Genomic DNA, 20,215 nt, shown 5'->3' with positions numbered 1-20,215 from the left:
GAATCAAATGACGCTATTGAGCTTTATCATGTATCATGTCTATAGAGATACTGTTTACATATAAATTTTGTTTGATCACCTTATGGATGGTCTTCCTAGGTCTTCTTTTGCATGTCACCTGTTATCCATCTTTCATCTCATCCACCCTCCTAATTGAGTGCTCTGTCGGTCTTCTTCTTACATGTCCAAACCACCTAAAACACGATTCTACCATCTTTTTCACAATAAATGCTACTCCAACTCTCTCTCTCTCTCTCTCTCTCTCTCTCTCTCTCTCTCTCTCTCTCTCATATCTTCGTTCCTTATTCTATCCAGTCGCATATGACCACTCATCCATCTCAACATCTTCATCTCTGTCACATTTAACTTATATTCGTGCTTTCCTTTAACCGTCCAACACTCTGTACCATAAAGCATAGCCGGTCTTATAGCATTGCGATAGAATTTACCTTTACGTTTTAAAGGATTTTTTTGTCACATATAAGACCAGACGCACTCCGCTATTTTGACTAACCTACTTTGATCCTATTATTTACATCCTTTCAATCTTTCCATTATCTTGTATGATATACCCAAGATACTTAAAACTTTTAATTTCTTGTAGGATGATTTTTCCAATTTTCACCTCTGTATTAGAGTTTTTCCTTCGGCGGCCAAAATTACATTCCATATATTCCATTTGCTATGGCTTATGCGCAGACTATACACTTCTAGAGCTTCTCTCCATAAATTCAACTTCTTATTTAGGTATTCCCTTGACTCTCCCATAAGGACGATATCATTGGCAAAAGGTATGCACCATGACATAGGTTCTTGGATATGCTCTGTGAGTACTTCCAAGACTAATTTGAAATGGTATGAACTTAAGGATGATCTTTGGTGTAATTCTATACCAATAGAAAATTTCTATGTCACACCATCTTGAGTTTTCAGACTAGTTGTAGCTCCATCATACATGTCTTTAATTGCGCGAATATATGCGATCGTTACTCTTTTCCTTTCCAAAACCTTCCACTGGACCTCCCTTCACACCCTATCATACGCTTTTTCCAAATCAATAAACACGATATGTAGATAGGTATGTAGCTTCAATGGTAGATCTGTCTGGCATAAAACCAAATTAGTTCTCTGTTACTTATGCCTCTTATCTCAACCTCCGTTCTATTACCATTTCCCATAACTTCATAGTATAACTTATGAGTTTGATCTGTCTATAGTTTCTGCAACTTTGTATATCTCCCTTATTTTTGTAGATAGGTACCAAGTTGCTCTTTCTCCACTCATCTAACATCTTCTTTGACCTTAAAATCTCATTAAAAAGCTTGGTTAACCAACTGATATATTTCTCTCTAAAGCCCTTCCAAACTTCAATCAGAATATTATTTGGTCCTACTGCCCTACCATTTTTTATCCGCTTTAAAGCCTCTTTTACCTCAAATTCTCAAATCTTTCGATAATAGTCAAAATTTTGATCTTCTTCTCTCGTGCATAACCGGCCAAGGTTCGGAAGAGTTTTCTGTCCTTCATTAAATAACTCGTAGAAGTAGCTCTTCCACCTTTCATTGATCTTCTCATCTTGAGCCAAAACATCTCTGTCTTTATCCTTTATGCACTTAACATGATCCAAGTCTCTTGTTCTCCTTTCACGGCTCTTTGTGATTCTATATATACATTTTTTTCCTTCCTTCATGTCTAAAGGCTGGTAAAAACCCTCGTATGCTTTTATTCTTACTTCACTTACAGCCACTTTTGTCTTTTTCTTAGCTGCCTTATATTTTTTTCAATTTTCTGCATTGCGGCACAAAGACCACTCTTTAAAGTACTCCCTTTTTGCATTTATCTTTCTTGTACACTTGCATTCCACCCCCAAGACTCCTTGTCTCTTGGTCATATCCCTCTAGATTTACTAAAACTTTCTTTTGTTCTTCTAATAACTTCTGCCATCTTCCTCCACATTTCCTCCGCGTTTTCATCCCTTTCTCACTTTGCCTCTTCTTTTATCCGTCTTAGGAAGCTTCTTTGTTCCTCACCTTTCATCCGCCACCACCTCGTCATTGGGCTCTTTGTATGATGTCTTTTTCTCATTTTTTGCTCAATGCGAAAATCCATGATGAGCATCCATTGTTGTGTTGTTAAACTCTCTCCCGGAATAATTTTACAATTAATGCAAAATTTTCGGTCAACTCTCCTCAACAAGATAAAGTCGATTTGAGAGTTTGTCATGTCACTCACTCCTATAGGTTATAAGATGCTCGTCTTTCTTTTTAAAACATGTATTTGCAATGAGAAGGTCAAAGATTGAGAAAAAGTCCAAAATAGTTTTACTATCGGTATTAACTACCCCGAAACTATGACCTCCGTGAATACTTTCATATCCAGTCACTTCTCTTCTAACATAGCCATTTAAATCTCCTCCTAAAAAAATGTTATCTCCCAAATGTATGTTTTGGACCAAACTCTCTAGATCCTCCCAAAACCTTAGCTTGTATTGCTTGTCCAAACTCACTTGCGGTACATAAGTGCTAATCACATGAAAAGTACTTCCTTCCACCAAGTTTGATAAAGATGATCTGATCCCCCACTTTCTTGACATCCACTACGTCCTTCTTCCACTACTTATCCACAATAATACTTTATCCATTCCTATTATTCACCTTTCTTGTATACCAAAGTTTGAATCCGGAGGTATCCAACTCCCTAGCCTTCACGTCGACCCATTTTGTTTCTTGTAGGCACATGATGTTAATCTTCCTTCTTGTCATGGTATCCACCACCTCCATGAATTTTTCTGTTAGAGTGTCTATGTTCCATGTCTCAAATCTCAACCTTCCCTCGCTCCGACCTTTATTTTTACCTTTTTCTTTGTGAACTAGCTTATTTACCCTCGTCCGTTCACGAAAACACGAGAACTCTTACTCATTTAACACTACACTCGGACACCGATACAATGGCTCTTGCACATTTGACATTGTACGCAAGTCATACAGCGCGTTACTTATAGGCAACAACCTAACTTTAGCGCAATAACGTCTTTGATCCATGTCATGAAGATGCAACTAAGTTTTTATGTTGGCTATCAAAGACGTAACACAACCCTCCTCCTTTATCCGGATTTGATGCTGACTACGTACTACAGGTGTAGCATAGACAGAGTTTGTAAACATTAACTAAACATAATTTATATGATTTACAAAAATACTATTTGTATAATTTTTTCCAGTAAAACTAAATCAACCAGAACTTCTTAGGTGCATTAAGAAAAAATATTTTTTTTGTTACATTTGTGATATATTAATAATGTGGATCATTTTTATTATCTAGAGTAAAGTTTTCAAAATTTAAAAGACTCACCTTATATGAAATCATCTTTCTCTCTCACTTTTCAAGGTTACAAAGTATAAAACATACCAAAAACTCTTATTAAATATGGTTAACAAAATCCTTATAAACTGCAAAATTGAAAACATTGTGGCAATTCTATATCTATGGAGAAACTGATTGATGAATTTCGATTAGACTGTCAATTTTTTGTGATTGATAAATCTGCTCAATTAAATCCAGTTCCTTGCAGGATTGCATCTTCACTACCACTACACACATATTGCTTTGTGACTATTGATACTTCCCAAACCTACCCTGGAGTGTTTATTTAACTTTTATACGCAACAAATTCAAGAGCAAGATTTTCGGGTTTCGCAAGTGAAGGATTCAGAAAATGGATTCGTTGCCGACAAAAGATTCAAGATCGGGGAGGAAATTGACTAACAATATCGGTTCCATTCAGTGCAGTGGAGCTGTTTAAAATCTTTAATTGATTACTACTCAACTCGAGCAGTGTGATTTGGTGACTATAGAAGTTATACAATTGTTATTGCAATGTTTCCATCTAGTTTTACTTCAGTAGCCATGTTTAACCTAATTAGCCTCTAATATGAATTGTCTATGCATGAAAACTTGCATTCCAGATTCAAGAACCTATCTCATGTGATATTCTTGGAAGAGGTGGTGATTACTGAAATAGCGCATCATATTTTATCAAAAGGATTTTTGGTCTTCATCAAATGATTTTCCCATGAACAATATTTAATATAGAAAACAAAATCCAGGAAGTTCATCACTAGACAAAATTGGAATCCATAGTTATGCTCACTAATATCATAAAAGTAAAGCAATATCAACTAGAAAATAAATATAAAAAATCCCGAAAAACAAGCAAAAGTTCAACATGAGAGAAAAGGATAGGGCCCTTGTGACATCTCTTCACTTGAGAGGAATGAACCTGGAAGAGTGAGTAGCACCAATACCAGGTCTTCCGTGCTTAACAGGCTTGTATGAGATTGAGAACTCAGCTAGATAGTGCCCAATCATTTCTGGTTTGATTTCAACTTGGTTGAAGGTCTTTCCATTGTAAACACCAATGATGCTACCAATCATCTCAGGAACAATGATCATGTTGCGGAGGTGAGTCCTCACAGGCTCTGGCTTCTCACCGGCTGGGGCCTCACGTTTCTGTTTCAACAAATGGCATCAGTTGAATGATTAGAAACAATATTTGGTTCAAGACAGTATTCATATCCATACAAAACAGACCAAGACCAATACCAATGCAAATTAACAACAACAGCACAGTTTTCCTAAGTAATTAATGTGCAAACATTTTATTCACTACAGCCAGCAAATTTATCATAATATATTGCAACTCAGCAATACTATATTCAGAGTTAGCAAGGTGGCACAAGCAAACCAGACAGAAAAACAATCACTAGTTAAAGATGAAGAAAACGAATTTGTATAACATGCCCACACAAACTATTTCCTCAGTCCTCACTGCAAAACCAAGACTGCCTTAGTTTTTTTTCATAGAACTTGCTACTTACTCTTCCTTCTACTTATTTTCCTTATTCTCACAATGTGTTCTGCCATATACTAATATATTTTTGGTACACCCTAAACAGCCACTTGGACAAAACAGGTGATTGGGAGACAAAAATTGACATGCCATGTTCTTGTTACAGAAGTGTTGTTTTAAGGCCATAAAACTCACTCTAAGAGAACAGCTCTTTCAAGTTAAGTTGAATAAACGTCAAAGGGTAAAAAGCTTGCGACAAAACAAATGATGTTAAAGATATACTGAATTTTGGCTATACAGGGTCATGTTTCTCCTCCCTATCAGAGAGATCAACACTATGAGTATTCACACTCTAGGAAATTCTGGACTTTTCACACAAATTATAAGAATCAAAACCATAACTTAGCATATTTTCCAAGTATGAAAGACACATAATACATCAAGAAAAAACAATCACACTATTCATGCTTAGCACGGTATAATCAAAATCGAAGCCAATCATATAGAAAGATAACGAATCAATAACATTCAAACTAAAAAATAGAAAACTCACCGCCTTACGCAGCTTCTTGATGAGCGCCATAGGCTTGCGGGTCAAACCGCGCTGAAACCTGCAACAGCGAAAAACAATTAAAACCTTCAACACGTAAATGCAAAATCCAAATGCAAACGTTTGACACAGGTACCTTCTGCGAGCACGAGCAGTGAAGAGCTTAACGAGTTCATCGGTGGACATGTCCAAGAGTGCATCGAGATCCACGCCTCTGAAACTGAACTTCTTGAACGTCCTCTTCTTTGGTACTCCAGTTGGCGCTACCTCTGCATCCACATCAGCCTTCAACACACAAAAACAAAAACGAAAATTAATCACCAGAAACAACGAATCGATGAGAACGGTTCAAATCAAATCGATACTGAGAATGAGAGAATATAGATTTCTCACCATCGTTGCGAAACTGAGAAGCTGAAGCTGCTACTCCCTGTGTGTATGTATTCTAGCTCTGTAAGCTTGTGTGGTAGCTAGGGTTTCCGCGAAACCGCTAATGACAACGTTTTATAATTTATATGAATGGCTCACGAGACCGAGGATTCTCTATTGTGATATTTTTTGTTCAGTAACGAGGCCCGTAGCCCGATCCACAGAAAATAAACCCACAACCAGAGGTATTCAAGGGCCAAGCCGGGTCGAGTTTAATTGGACCCGGAACAAGTTTTAAATTATTTTTTTTTTTTTGGTATACAGTTTTAAATTATTTTGATTCGACTAGAAAGCAACTCGAAACCGGGTCGAGCCGATTAGATGTAAAGTTAATATATAGAAATTTGTAAAATTTTATATATTAAAATAATTAAATTTTATTTTTAAAATTAAATTTAATAAATATTTTATTATATTTATACTAAAATAAATTATTTTAAAATAAAAAATTTATATAATATAAAAAATATTAATTAAAATATAAAAGTATAATTTGACATAATTAATTTTATTTTAAAATATATATTTTTATTATAAAAAAATTGAGCCAAGCTAAGTAACCGGAAATAAAACTCAAATCTAACGTAAAAATAATATCAAGTAAAAGTAACAAATTCGAACCCAACAAAATATTTCTTGGTTCTGAGTCCAACCGAATGTTAAATATTTTCTACCCACAACAGTTATCTTATATATATATATAAGGTATTAATTGAATAGAAGAATAGAAATAGAAAGAAAACAAAATTTAGATGTATTTTTTTTATTTGTTTAGATGAAAGAAAAATAAAAAAATAATTTCTTTATTTGATTAAAAATATTAGAGAAAAAAAAGTAAATTAGTATTAAATAAAATTGTTATCTTTGTATTATAAAAAATATTTTAACAAAATCAATAATCCAATGAAGTTTTATTATTATTAGGGTAAAACACATAAACAAAACAAATGGAAGTCAATATTACATCAATATTCTAAATGAAATAACATTACATAGATGTCTCGTTTTGGCAATGTATCTATATAAATCAAAACTACCTAATTCGATTTATTACAAGTTTATGTAAATCGAATCTATTTGATTCGATTTCGCTAGTTTAGGTGTAAATCGAAATATATTGATCGATTTATTGCGTTTTAAGAATCTAAATAAATCGACTTTAGTAGATTTGATTTACTAATATACTGATGTAGTGGTATAAATCAAATTCATCTAATTTGATTTATTAAGAAATACAAGTTATATAAATACAATTAGAATGTTATGAGTTCATTAGAGTGGGACTTACAATGACTAGTGAAGATAGGTTTTTAGTTCTTGTGCACTAGAGAGGGACGATTAAGAAAAAAACGCGATTTCTATTGAGTGTCTTCATCAAATATACTATGAGTTTTGTTGAATTTCAAAATACTATAATCCAAAAATTGGAACTACATGGTGTGAAACGAATGGAAAAGTTATTCTATAAAATTCTGATTTCTATTGTATGAAGTGGTGTGATCGTATTGAACACCTTTCCTGTTAACATTCGGCCAACAAATTTCCGGTCTGTGTTATCTCCTTATTGAGTTGGAGACTCCTCCAGGTCTAGAACATCCCTTTCCATATCTACATCTTTTGTACCTTCCATGACTTGCCTTATTGAATTGTATTTCTTATATTGTTACATCTCCCTTAATTGTTTTGTGATTGTCATCGTATTTATAACTGAACTAGGCTTGAGAAATAGATATGATTAATAGTTCCGCTTGTCGAAGCAGTAAAGCTCCACTTCTGGGAGCGTGAAACTCCACTTTTTCAAAGATGAACGAAACTATAAAATGGATGCTATGGGACGCTGATGGGTTTTAAGATGAGATAATTGTGAGATTGAACCCATAATGCCTATAAATTGGGTTTAGACTGACCGACCCAATTCGATTTTAGTTTTTACATTATATAAGCCTAATTGGTTTCATCTAAAAAAAAGAAAATTTTTACCATTGTTGCAAAATTGAGAGGCTTAAGCTGTCACTGAGGGTTTTAGTGTAGTTAGAGTGGGTAGAGATAGGGGTGTTCATGGTTTGGTTAATTTAAAAATCAAACCAATTTTTTGGTTAACCAAAAATATAGTATTGGTTAATTAACCAAATTGGTTTTACATGATGAAACCGGTTATTAACCGGTTAGTGAAATTCAAAACCGATTTTTAACCGATTATTAAAATAAAAAACCGATTTTTAAAAAATAATTGGTTTTTGTACACAAAAAACCGGTTTTTATACTAAAAATTAGTTTTTATACCATAAAATTGATTTTTACACAAAAAATCGGTTTTTGTACCAAAAACCGGTTTTTATACTAAAAAATTGGTTTTCATACCATAAAATTGGTTTTTACATGTAAAATTATATTTTTACACAAAAATTAATATTTTTACATACAAAAATTCAAAATTTTAAACCTTTTTTTAATTGAATTCTTTTAATCTAATTTTTTCTTTCTAAATGATACGAGTAACATTTGTAAATAATGAAGTCCCTTCCATTGCTTTCGTTCCTTTTTCTTTCTTATCTCTTTTCAGTATTTTCTATAAATAATTTTCTTTCTAAATGATACGAGTAATTTTTTTTTATCTCCTTATTTCCATCTCTCTCCTTTTCTCTCCCCCTCCTCTTCTCTCTTCCTTCTCTCTCTCTCTCTCTTTCTCCCCCTCCCCTCTCTTTCTCTTCCTCTCTCTCTCTCTCTCCTCTTCTCTTTCTTTTCTCTCTCTTTCTCTCTCTCCTCCTCTCTTTCTTTTCTCTCTCTCCCCCTCCTCTCTATCTATCTCTCTCTCCCCTTCTCCTCTTTCTCTCCCTCCCCTTTCTTTCTCTCTATCCTTCTCTCCCTCTCTCTCCCCATGCTCTCTCTCTCCCCCTCCCTCTTTCTCTCTCCCCTCCTCTCTTTTCTGTCTCTCTCCCCATCCCCTCTCTCTCCCCTCTCTTTCTCCCTCTTTGTCCTCTTTCTCTTCCTCATTCTCTCTCTTCTCTCTCTCCTATCCTTCTTCTCTCTTCTTATCTCTCTCCTTTTTTTCTTTCTCCTCCTCTATCTTCGCCTCCTCTCTCTCTCTCTTCTTTCTCGCTTTAGAGAGAAGAGGAGAAAAGAGATAGAAGAGGGATAGGGATTGAGAGAAGGTTGAGAGAGAAAGAGAAAAGAGAGAGTAAAAAAAGAATGAGGAGAAAGAGAGAAAAGGAAGAGAGGAAGAGGAGGAGAGAGAGAAAGAAAAAAAAGGAAAGAGAGATGAGCGAGAGAGAGAAAGAGAGAAGAAAAAAAAGAGAGAGAGGAAGGAGAGGGGAGAGAGAGAGAGAGAGAAGGGAAAATAGAGGAGAAAGGAGAGAGATATGGGAGAGAGAGAGAAGGAGAGGAGAGAGAGATAGGAGGGGAAAGATGATTAGAGAGAGGAAGGGGAAGAGAGAGAGGAAGAGAGAGAAGGGAGGGGGAGAAAGAGAGCAAGGAGAGAGAGGATGTGAGAGAGCGGAGAGAAGGAGAAAGATAGAGAGAGAAGGAGAGAAAGAGAGAGGGAGAGAGAGAAAGAGGGAAGGGGAGAGAGAGGGAGAGAAGGATAGAGAGACAAGGGAGAGAGAACGAGAGAGAGGGAGAGAATGGGGAGAAAGATGGAGAGAGAGAAGCGGAGAGAGAGGAAAAGGAGAGAGGAGATAAAGAGAAAAATGAGTGAGAGAGAGAAGGGGGAGAGAGAGAGGGGGGAAAGAAAAGGAGAGAGAAGGGGACAGAGAATAGAAAGAGGGAGAGAGAGAGGATGGGGAGAGAGAAAAGGAGAGGACAAAGAGGAGGAGGAGAAAGAGGAAAATGAGAGAGAGGAGGGAGAATAGGAAAAAAGAGAGATATGAGGAGAGAGAGAAGGGAGAGAGAGAGAGAGAGAAAGAAGGGAGGGAGAGAGAAAGAGAGAGGAAGGGGGAGAGGGAGGGAGAGAGAAAGGGAGAGGAAGGGAGAGAGAGAGATAGAGAGAGAGAGAGAAAGAGTATGTAATTTGGTTTTAAAATTAGGTTTGATTTTAATTTAGTTTTGGTTTTGGTTAACTGGTTAAAAACCGATTTTTTTTAATTTGGTTTTGGTTAATCAATTCTAAAAAATATGGATATGGTTTTTAAAATTGTTTTATTAAACTGGTTAACCAAAATGTAGTTATGGTTTTTTAACCGGTTAACCACATTTTGGTTTTTTTATGAACACCCCTAGGTAGAGATAGAAATTGTTATTTTGGTGTCGGGTTGGGGTTTTGGTCCGAGTGGATTTTTTGGCCCGGATCCCATCCAAAAAGAAAAAAGAAGCTGTCACTGAGGGTTCACTCGTTGAGTCGTTGTATGTGTGCCAGTTCTATGAGTTTTTTTTTTTTTTTTTGTCAAGTAGATTGGACAGTCCCAATCCTAGACATTATATCCATGTTTTACACACACTACTATGAATATCATGGGTTCTTAAACTAACAATCAATCTCAGCTGAAATTAAAATCCAAATGCAACGTTGTATAAGACAAACATGTATACCAACTGTACTGGGCCTCAGCTGCCCAGTTCTGTGAGTTTGTGCGGATGAATTGGTAGCCAGGGTTTTTGTGTAACAGTAAACTTTTTATATAAATTGCTCACTCAGGTTTTTTTTATCTAGGCTAAGTGTCAACAAACACCCGATCCAAATATAAACAGATACCCAAAATCCCACCCGACCTAGCGCAAGATAGAGGGTTTTGACGTTTTGTATTGTGAGATTGAACCAATAATATTTACAAAATTAGGTTTGGACTGGCCGGCCCAATTAGATTTTAATTTTCACATTATATAAATCAATTGGGTTCAACCTTAAAAAATTAAGAAAATATGAAATTATAACGTCCTTCAATCTTTTGATATTACAAATACAAAAACGAGCTTTCTAAGTTTCATTTTTTATTTAGAATAAATTACCATTTATATCTATGAAAGATATAAACGTTGACAAATGTATCCATATAAGAATAAAACGACAATTGCCAATGAGTTATAGCTCAAATGACATAGTCTCCTCATACTCAATTAAGAGGTTGCGGGTTCGAGTCTCCTATCTTTGGTAAAAAAAAAAAAGAATAAAACGACAATTGTATCTACAGAAGATAGCTTCCGTGTGCCAAGAATACCCTAACGGACTAATTGTGTAACCAGTTGGAAAATCCGTAGAAAAAAAATTGTATTTGTCTTTAAAATAGATTAATTTTCCATTAGTAGCAATACTTATGGACTTTTGTTTTGTTGAAATTTACTTGGGACAATTTTATTTGTTGGTATCATATTCATTCTTAAAGTCAAAACAATATAATCAGCATTGTTACTTGTTAAAACTTCACATTTTATGAAATAATTTCTAAATTTTCAAATCAATCCCGCTACGTTACCAACAGCATTTCTGCCAACTTCTGTCAACTCTTATTTATAACTATGTTTAATGGAAGTGTTTTTGTGGATGTGTCTAATAAAAATGTCTTTTTTTATGACTGAGTCTAATAGAAGTGTCTTTATAGATGTATTTTTTGGATATGTTTCTTTATACATGTGTTTAAAATATAATAATTAATTATTGTTGACAATAAGTTGGCAGATAATTTATTAGTACCCTGTACTTTTCCTTTTCAAATTCATAAACTTATGTCATTACAAAAGTTATTAGATCGATCAATATTTCTTGGTAACATAGTGTACCGAAACACCATCGTTGAGTATTAGTTAGTGTGAAGAGAAACAATAACAACTTTTGTTATTCAATATATAATTTATTCTATTGAAAAATAAATTAATATTTTGTAAACTTGTAAATGCATTTTTTCTAATTTCTTACACTATTTTATTTGACAATATTTATCATTAAAAAATAGCAAATGACCATACTATTTTACAATATATATGATGTACAAAGTAATTTGTTATCTTAAAATTAATTCTGATTAGTGAGATAAAATTTAAAATATTTTTTTATTTTCTTACTCAAATTTAAATTTAAATTTAGAATTGATTAACAACTCATTTTTTTAATTTCAATAAAAAAATAAATTAGTTCGATACAAAATATTGAGCATTTAATAATTTCAATCATTTAAATTTTAATTACCAACAATTGGATTAAAAATTAATTATAAACTTAATAATTGATTATATATATATATTAGTACGTAAATAATAATATCTAATGTATTAATTATTTATTTTTTTGACAAAATTAATGTATAATCTATTGAGGATTGATTTATTATCCAAATTTTTTTTTATAAACTTTGTAATATGTGAAAATAGTGATCTTATTTTTTATTATTATTTAAGAAATTCTTCATAATTTTTTAATTATGTAATTAACTCAATTCATAACCTTTATTCTTGCTTTTATACTACTAATAAATAAATAAGTATTTGCACTATTATACTTTATTGTCCTAGATAATGACTTAAATTATTTATTTTGTATGTTAAATAATATTTTATATGTTAAATTTATTAAATATTAAGATAAAAAAATTATTCAATAAATTATATAAATAGTCATTACAGAAAAGAAAAAAATTATATATCATATATAATAATCCTTGATATATATAGTGTCATGTATATATTAAGATTATCTATTTTAATTATGTGAGTAATTATTATTATTTTCATTTTTTCATTACATTAGAAAATAATATTTAAAACTAAAAATGAGATAATTAATTTTTTTAATTTGAATTAAAAAATATCTTATAAATATATCCAACTTTTATATATACTAAGTGTTATAATATTAAATAGTATAGTATTTGCTATAATAATGACTTAAAATATTAATCCAAGATATATTGGGGCCTAGTAAGACATCAATGCAAGCAAGATCAACTAAAATCCATTGTTAGGGTCCCAAATCTGACTTAGGTTCATTACCTTAAATGCCCAACGCAGATGAAGTCCACACGTCCCCTCTTAAATCGGCTCAGATTGGATCTCGTTGCTAGTTAGATATGGTAATGAGTACTCAGGGGAGCCTGAGAAGCCTCTTTCCCATCCCTCACTTCTATTTAAAAAAAAGCCCCATTTCTTCTCTGTCATTGCAAGTTCCTGTTTAATTACCTCTTAGGGAACGCAGATCTCCTCGGGTATCTACGAATATTCTTTGAAAACTTTTGAAAAAAATTAACACAAAAAGACATAATATAATAATCATAAAATAATCAATTCAATATAATTCAACACAATTTATAACATATTCGTTATGAAAAATAGCATTTCAAAAGGAGAAAACATAAAAACATATTCCAACATAATAACATAACATAATTTTTTTGGGACGATACTGAACGACGTAATGACGGACTTGAGAGGCAGAGAAAATGAGTTATAGAGAGAGAGGATCGAGGCTGGGAATGAGTCTGGAAAAAAAAGGAAGAATTCAAATTGGAGGCAGAAATTAGGGTTACTAAATTCAAGAAATGGATTTATGTATATATAAATTAGGATAAATTAATAATTTTATATTCGCGTATATTTAATAGGTTCTATGGGGCAGGTACTTATGTCCATGTCCCCATTAGGGTGACAAACAGAAAAGCCCGTCCTGTCTTACCAAAAGTCCGCCATCTGGTGGGTTGGCCTGCCCCGCGTCGCCTAGTAAGGCGATCCTGAATTTCTCTTCCGCCCTGCCTAATGGTGCGTTGGCGGGTTGGCGGGTTTTCCTTTTTTGTATAAACCATTAAATATTAAATAATATATATAATTTCCCAATAACTTCAATAAATTTATAATTTCTAAAAACATAAAAAAAATTATAGTTTTTAAATTCACACATTAAAGTTTTTATAATTATAAATATGTAATAAACATAATTATAAACCAAATTTATTGAAACAAAATAATAAAACCAACATTGTCCAAAGCAAAATAAATATTGTCCAAAATATATAATTAAACATCTTCAAGTTTATAATCAATCAAATATAAAACATAATCCAAAATATAACTTAGAACATCTTCAATTATCATCTTCATCATCTTGTAGATCAATAACATCATAAAAATTTGTAAAAAAATTGTCCTGACAAAATAAAAGTTTGGCCCAGCGGGAAAACCTGCCCCGCCCCGCCGAAATCCACCAAATCCCATGGATTAGGCAGTGCGGGGTAGGCAGGCTTTTTAAGTTTGGCAGTCTTAAATTTTCAACCCAACTCGCATTTTGGGGGGTTATGCGGGCCAACCCAACGAATTTCGGCTCGTTTACCACCCATAGTCCCATCTATTTTCGCGTGATAGGTCGTGAGAATTTCACGAGTCCCCATCTTGTCTTAAAATGTGAGTAATCCTTGCAAATACCCGTTTCAGCTGTTTTTGTGATCATTCCTATTGCAAGCATACATTGATTCGTGACATGGAGTTATTCTAGCAACTCAATCAATTCTCATATAAACAAAGTTAAGGTTATATTATTTTTATAAAGTCACATATATCCTTGTTATAACAATATTAATAGAAGATAAATGGAAAAATACTAAGTTATTGTTTGGATATAAGATGGAAAATAAGAGGAAAGCCAATGGAAAGAAAGAAAATGAGAGGAAAAAAAATGGAAAGAAAAGTATATTTTTGTATGTGTTGTTTAGATGAAGAAAAAATGAATGGAAAGAAAATAGAAAAAAAAATATTCTTTTGTTTAGATAGAAGGAAAAGTAAGAAGAGAAAAAATCATAATAGAGTAAAATTATATTAATGTTTTTATATATTATATATAAATTATAATTCAAATGGTAACTTTATATTTTTACCCATGTTTGCACTTCTGCATCAGTTTTCTTCACAACTTTGAAGAAAAAAAAATTACATGAGCTCCACATACACTTTTATGTTTTCCATTCAATTTCTTTGTTGATCCAAACAATGAAAAATTGATTTTTTTGTCCATTTTCTTCTCCGGCATTATTTTCCTACAAATTCTTCTAATCCAAATAATGCATAAATAAGTCACATTTTTTATATATATAACAATAACTAATATCACATATTAGGTTAATTTACGTTGATAAACCAAAGCTACCCCAAAATTATTTGAATCTCCCAAACTCAAAAACATTACCTGGTTGTCTCCATTTACATTTTTATATAAATCAAATTTAATGAATTCGAATTAGGGTAATAAGTAGTAAATCGAATCTATATGATTCGAATTACTTGACATTGTGATTCGAAAGTAAATTGAATTCAAAGAATTTGAACTATGTCATCTCCTACTAAATGGAATCTATAAATTTCGATTTATATGGTCCACGCTAAATCGAAGCAATAAGGTTCAATTTATACTCACTTAATAGCAATCCAACTCATTGTAAATCGAATCTCCTTCATTCGATTTAGTAGTGATATGACTATTACAATCCGAAGATATGACTCGGCACTGTACGTTACTACGAAAACACATAATTCGAACTCCATAAATTTGATTTATATAGATATGTAAATTAAGACATGCACGTAGCCTTTTTTATTTTGGGGATATATGTAAAATTGGTTTGTAAATGGTTTATAAAGGTGATTTACCCCACATATTATAACTTATGAAATCATAATATTTTGAGAAGTGATGTATAGACAACTTAAATGTTGATAAGTCCAAAAAATTTTAGAAAAAAAATAAAAATATCAAAAAATTACATGTTGACCCATAAGATTTTTTTTTTTAAATTTGTCCATAGTCTATGATTATATATATATATATATATATATATATATTTTATATATTTTTTATTTAATAGAGACATATAATTTTGTTATCGGCGATGTTAGTGGTTATAAAGAGATTTTTACCTTTAAATAAATTATAGAGAAATTCAAAACAAAATTTGTTGCTATTTTTCTGACAATTTATTTATTTATTAGTTTAAATTAAAATTAAATTATATATTCAATTTATATTTGTTTATTTAGTCTAACAATTGTATATAATAGATAATATATTTAAGCATGTTTTGAAAGAAATTATTGAATTTTATATAATTAAAAGTTAACTATGAAATTGAAACTAAGATGAAGTAGTGAAATACAATAAATATATGAGGAGTAAAAGTAAAATAAATAATTAAAAATAAGATAATAAATAATTTAAAAAAAGTAAAAAAAAAGACAGAAAAATAATATATGTAGTTGATAAAAATACACTGTAAAAAAATTAGTATAATCAATGAATATATGAAAGACAAAAATTAAGATATATTTTTATTAAAAAAAATTCAAGAAAAATATTGTGAAGAAGAACCTATTAATTAATCAAGTTTTATGAAAATGTTATAAAAAATTTAAAATGTTAGTACATAAAATAGTAATTCGTTTAAGAACTATTAATCAAAATATATAAAAGTACATTCTGATTCATAGATATAGAAAATAATAAGAGAATGATTTAAATTAAATTTATTTATTTTATTTTTTATTTATTATTTATTAAATAATTTAATATTTATTTAATTTTAGTCAAATCAGATAATATAATTGATTAGTTATAATTAATATTGTTCACCCTAATGGTATAATTGAAACATATTGAAACTCTAAAAGTAAAATTAAAATTAAATATTAAGGATAAAATTAACATAAAGTTGCATTTGCTATCTTGTAATTTTTTTTAATAAAAATTTTATTTATACATTTTTAAAATGCATCACTTTAATACAATGATATTTTTATTAAAAATAAAAATTATGATAAATATCTCTGTTAGTAAATTATATATAAATTTTTTTTAAGCATATCACTTTTATTATATGAAAATAACTTAAATATCTTTAAACATGATTATGATAATTTATTAAGTATTATATTTTTTTACTAATTTCTATTTAATAATTTACCTCTAACTTTTAATTATAATAAAAATGTAAGATATGATGCCAAAAAAAAAGTTAAAGCGACATAAATTTTTTACTAACAATTTTTTTTTTCATTTTTTAGACACGTATCTATTTTCTAAGTTATACATTTTAATTTATATAAATTAATGACAATTAAATATACAAAAAAAATACTAATTAATAAAAAAATAAAATTTAAGATAAACATGTCCTCAACAAATTGAAATAAAATAAAGACTTTTAATTATGATCATTAATTATAATCACATATATTTACTTCAAGATTTATACTTTGAAAACTCAGTATATTATATTTTGTATTTTTATGTCTCAATTTTAGACTATCACAAACATTAGTTACTCTTCAATAATGACAATACTTTTAAAAAAATAAACATAATTAAACAATCTTAAAATTATATAATAATTTTTAAAATAACAAAAAAAATATACAATTACCTAAAATATAATATTTGTATAGTAATTGAAATTTAATTGCCAATATAAAAGTAACATATAATATCATTTCATAATCAAATAAGTATTTAATCAAAGAATTGAATATTTATATAATAATATGACAAAATAAATTAAAGTTTGAGTTTAACAACAGCAAGAACTCAAGTTTAAATTTTCATAAATTAATTTATTTTTGATAAAGTGAATTGCGCAATAAAAAAATTCATAAAAAAATTCATATATTAAAGTAGGAAATAATTTATTTATAAATACAAAATTAAAAAAATTATTCTTAAAAGTTGAATATGCAGGTAAAAAAATAAATTATAACTTACAAAAATTATCTCTAAAATTTATTACAATAAATAATAAAACTGTAAAAGTCATGTATCTATATAAATTAAATTATATTAAATTATAAGATATCTAGATATTTAATCAACCTAATTAATTAGTTTGTAACTGATTTGATTTAATAATTAAAAAAATTGAATAAGCCTTTTTAGAAATATACCAATCTAAATAATATAGATTAAAGATAAGACAAATATAACTAAATTATATAATACAACATTCTATTCCTAAAAATTTGTTTTATAACATATTTAATGCCAAAATATTTATCATCATTTGTGGTATAATCTAATTTCACAATTATTTAAACATTATTTTTATGAAAAAATCGTATTATTTATTTTGAAAAAAAATATTTACTCACTATTATCATTTAAATAGAATATAAAATAGATATTAAACCAATTTCTTTTAATAATTACTCAGTCACAAATATTCATCAAGAACATGAGATTTAAGAGCATACAAAGTAAATATAATACCTACAACTTTTACACTACCACGATAAGATGATTATCATAAGTTTTTTTAGCATAAATTAAACAGAACTACATATAATAATAAAGAAACAATCAAATCCAAAAAAATTATAGAACACCTATCATACACTATGATTATTAGTATTAAGGGAGCTTTAACCATTTATTCTTTTATTAGCTGTCTTTTTATCTACTCTGCACTTTATCTACGAATATGTTAAGAATTAAACTTATGCTTCAACCTTTCAAAATTCCATATATTCTTGCCAAACACAATATTATTATGTCTTTTTTTTTTATAGAAACCATTGAATGGAAGAACCGTTGGTAAAAAGATGAGATTCTCTTATAATATGTATGACTTTTTATGATAATAAATTAAAAATAAAAAGTATGAAATAATATTTTGTATATTTAAGTTAATTTTAATCTTTTTTAATAACCAGATTTATCATAACGTAATTGATAAATAATGACAGTTAATACAGATTGGATATGTTTTGAGTATGCTATACATTTTATAATTTTGTATGAAACAATATTAGTTTTAATTTATATATTTATTATTGGGTATTAAAAATAAAAAATATTTGTATTGTTAGCATTTTTTAAATTTTCATAAATTCGGACCATGATTAGGCCTAAAGTCCTAAAAGATCATTTACCTCGTTGGAAATAAATGTAATCCAATCAATTTTCATCTGATAGTGCTATACATTCGCATAATCATAAGAGAATTAACTTTAGCGAGATAACAATATGGTATTTAGTTACTACATGAGTATTTTTATATATAGAATTATCAATCAATTATGTATGACTTCTGATAAAAATAATACAACATGGATATTGTTTATTAGGTAAAAAATAACATATTGACAAAGAAAATTAATTACAATGAGTATATTCATTTTAAAAAATATTTTTCAATGTAATACTATAAAAAATATCATGGTCACCCTGAATTATTAGAAGTTCAACTTCCATCGACAGCGATAGAATGCCTAAATTAAGACATTTTCAGACTATAATATTTATCAAACAAATAATTAATGAAACACTTATCCATACCTTCTCATTTTGAGTACATTTATACATAAAAAAAAAGTTGAAACAGCAAAAGTAATAAAAATGATGATTTTTATAATTTTGTGTGACTATCTATATATAGAACACTAGAAGACCATGATTATCTAACAAAATTAATTTTATTTATTGCATTTAATTTGAATAATTAAAAAACTATCTTATTTTAGTTTAGTCCTTAATTCACATTATTTAAATTTAACTCAATAAATATGATTTGATTTGATTTAATTATTAGTAAAAAATATCTCAAGAACCTATTTTATTCATAGATTTATTATTTTAATAATTAATTAATTAATCTAACCTAATTAATTAATACAGATAATTAGTATAATTAATTTGATTTAATAAATTAAAAAATACTAATAGAACATTAAAAGAAATAAATTAAAAAATACTACCAAATCAAATTGATATAAATTATAATAAATTATGTGATTTTTAAATATCTAATCAAATTAATTAGTTGATATAGTTAATTTATCATAATAAATTATATTTAATAAGTTAAAAGAAACAAATTGCTAAACATCCTCATAAGCATGTCACGTCAATTCCATCATTAAGTGAAACCTGGTATGAAATTGGTATTATATAATATGTTTCATAATATGTGCAAAAACATCCTCATATATGAGAATATGATATTTGACATATTTTAATTATAAAATTGCTATTATATAATAGATTTTTTTTGAATTCTTATTGTTTGTTCGTTGCTATTTTTTACGTAATTACTTAATAATTTTCGCCTATAAAACTATCAACTACCTAATATTATGATTTAATTAATAAAAATTATGACATTAATATTTTTTCATAAGTCTTGTTATTATTTATAATTAGAAAATAGTCATAAATCAATTTATTTCCTTAATGAATGTTAATTTTGTTGTCAAATTCTATATTACCTTTAAAATTTTAGCGTAATTGAGTCTAATTTCTACATTTTGAAATGAATTTACCCGAAAAAATTAATATGTAAATTATATTATTATTACAAAATTACTTTTTTTTTTTAATATAATTAGTGGTGCTTATTTGAACCATTAAATTTAGCTTCTAATGATATTAACGTCAATCTATTTTATTATCTTGTGCCTTCAAAAAATTTACACGACTGACATAAAAATATAACAATTGA

The 20,215-nt window shown here is 29.2% G+C and overlaps 1 protein-coding gene across 1 annotated transcript; it reads right to left on the bottom strand.

Moving 5' to 3' along the window:
• Nucleotides 1-4,044: 4,044 nt before the first annotated feature.
• LOC107629023 (small ribosomal subunit protein uS19x) lies at nucleotides 4,045-5,933 on the bottom strand. Its single transcript, XM_016331700.3, has 4 exons — nucleotides 5,793-5,933; nucleotides 5,536-5,684; nucleotides 5,403-5,460; nucleotides 4,045-4,509 (listed from the first exon to the last, which is right to left on the bottom strand). Exons 1-4 carry the CDS (start codon nucleotides 5,793-5,795, stop codon nucleotides 4,261-4,263), a joined length of 459 nt encoding a protein of 152 aa, XP_016187186.1. The 5' UTR covers nucleotides 5,796-5,933; the 3' UTR covers nucleotides 4,045-4,260.
• Between the last annotated feature and the right edge of the window lie 14,282 nt (nucleotides 5,934-20,215).

This window comes from Arachis ipaensis, chromosome B3 (assembly GCF_059453495.1).
Source record: "Arachis ipaensis isolate K30076 ecotype BB chromosome B3, ASM5945349v1, whole genome shotgun sequence".
Classification (NCBI taxonomy): domain Eukaryota; kingdom Viridiplantae; phylum Streptophyta; class Magnoliopsida; order Fabales; family Fabaceae; genus Arachis; species Arachis ipaensis.
Note: the sequence above shows the minus strand (reverse complement) of the source record. Positions and strands in the feature narration are given on the sequence as shown.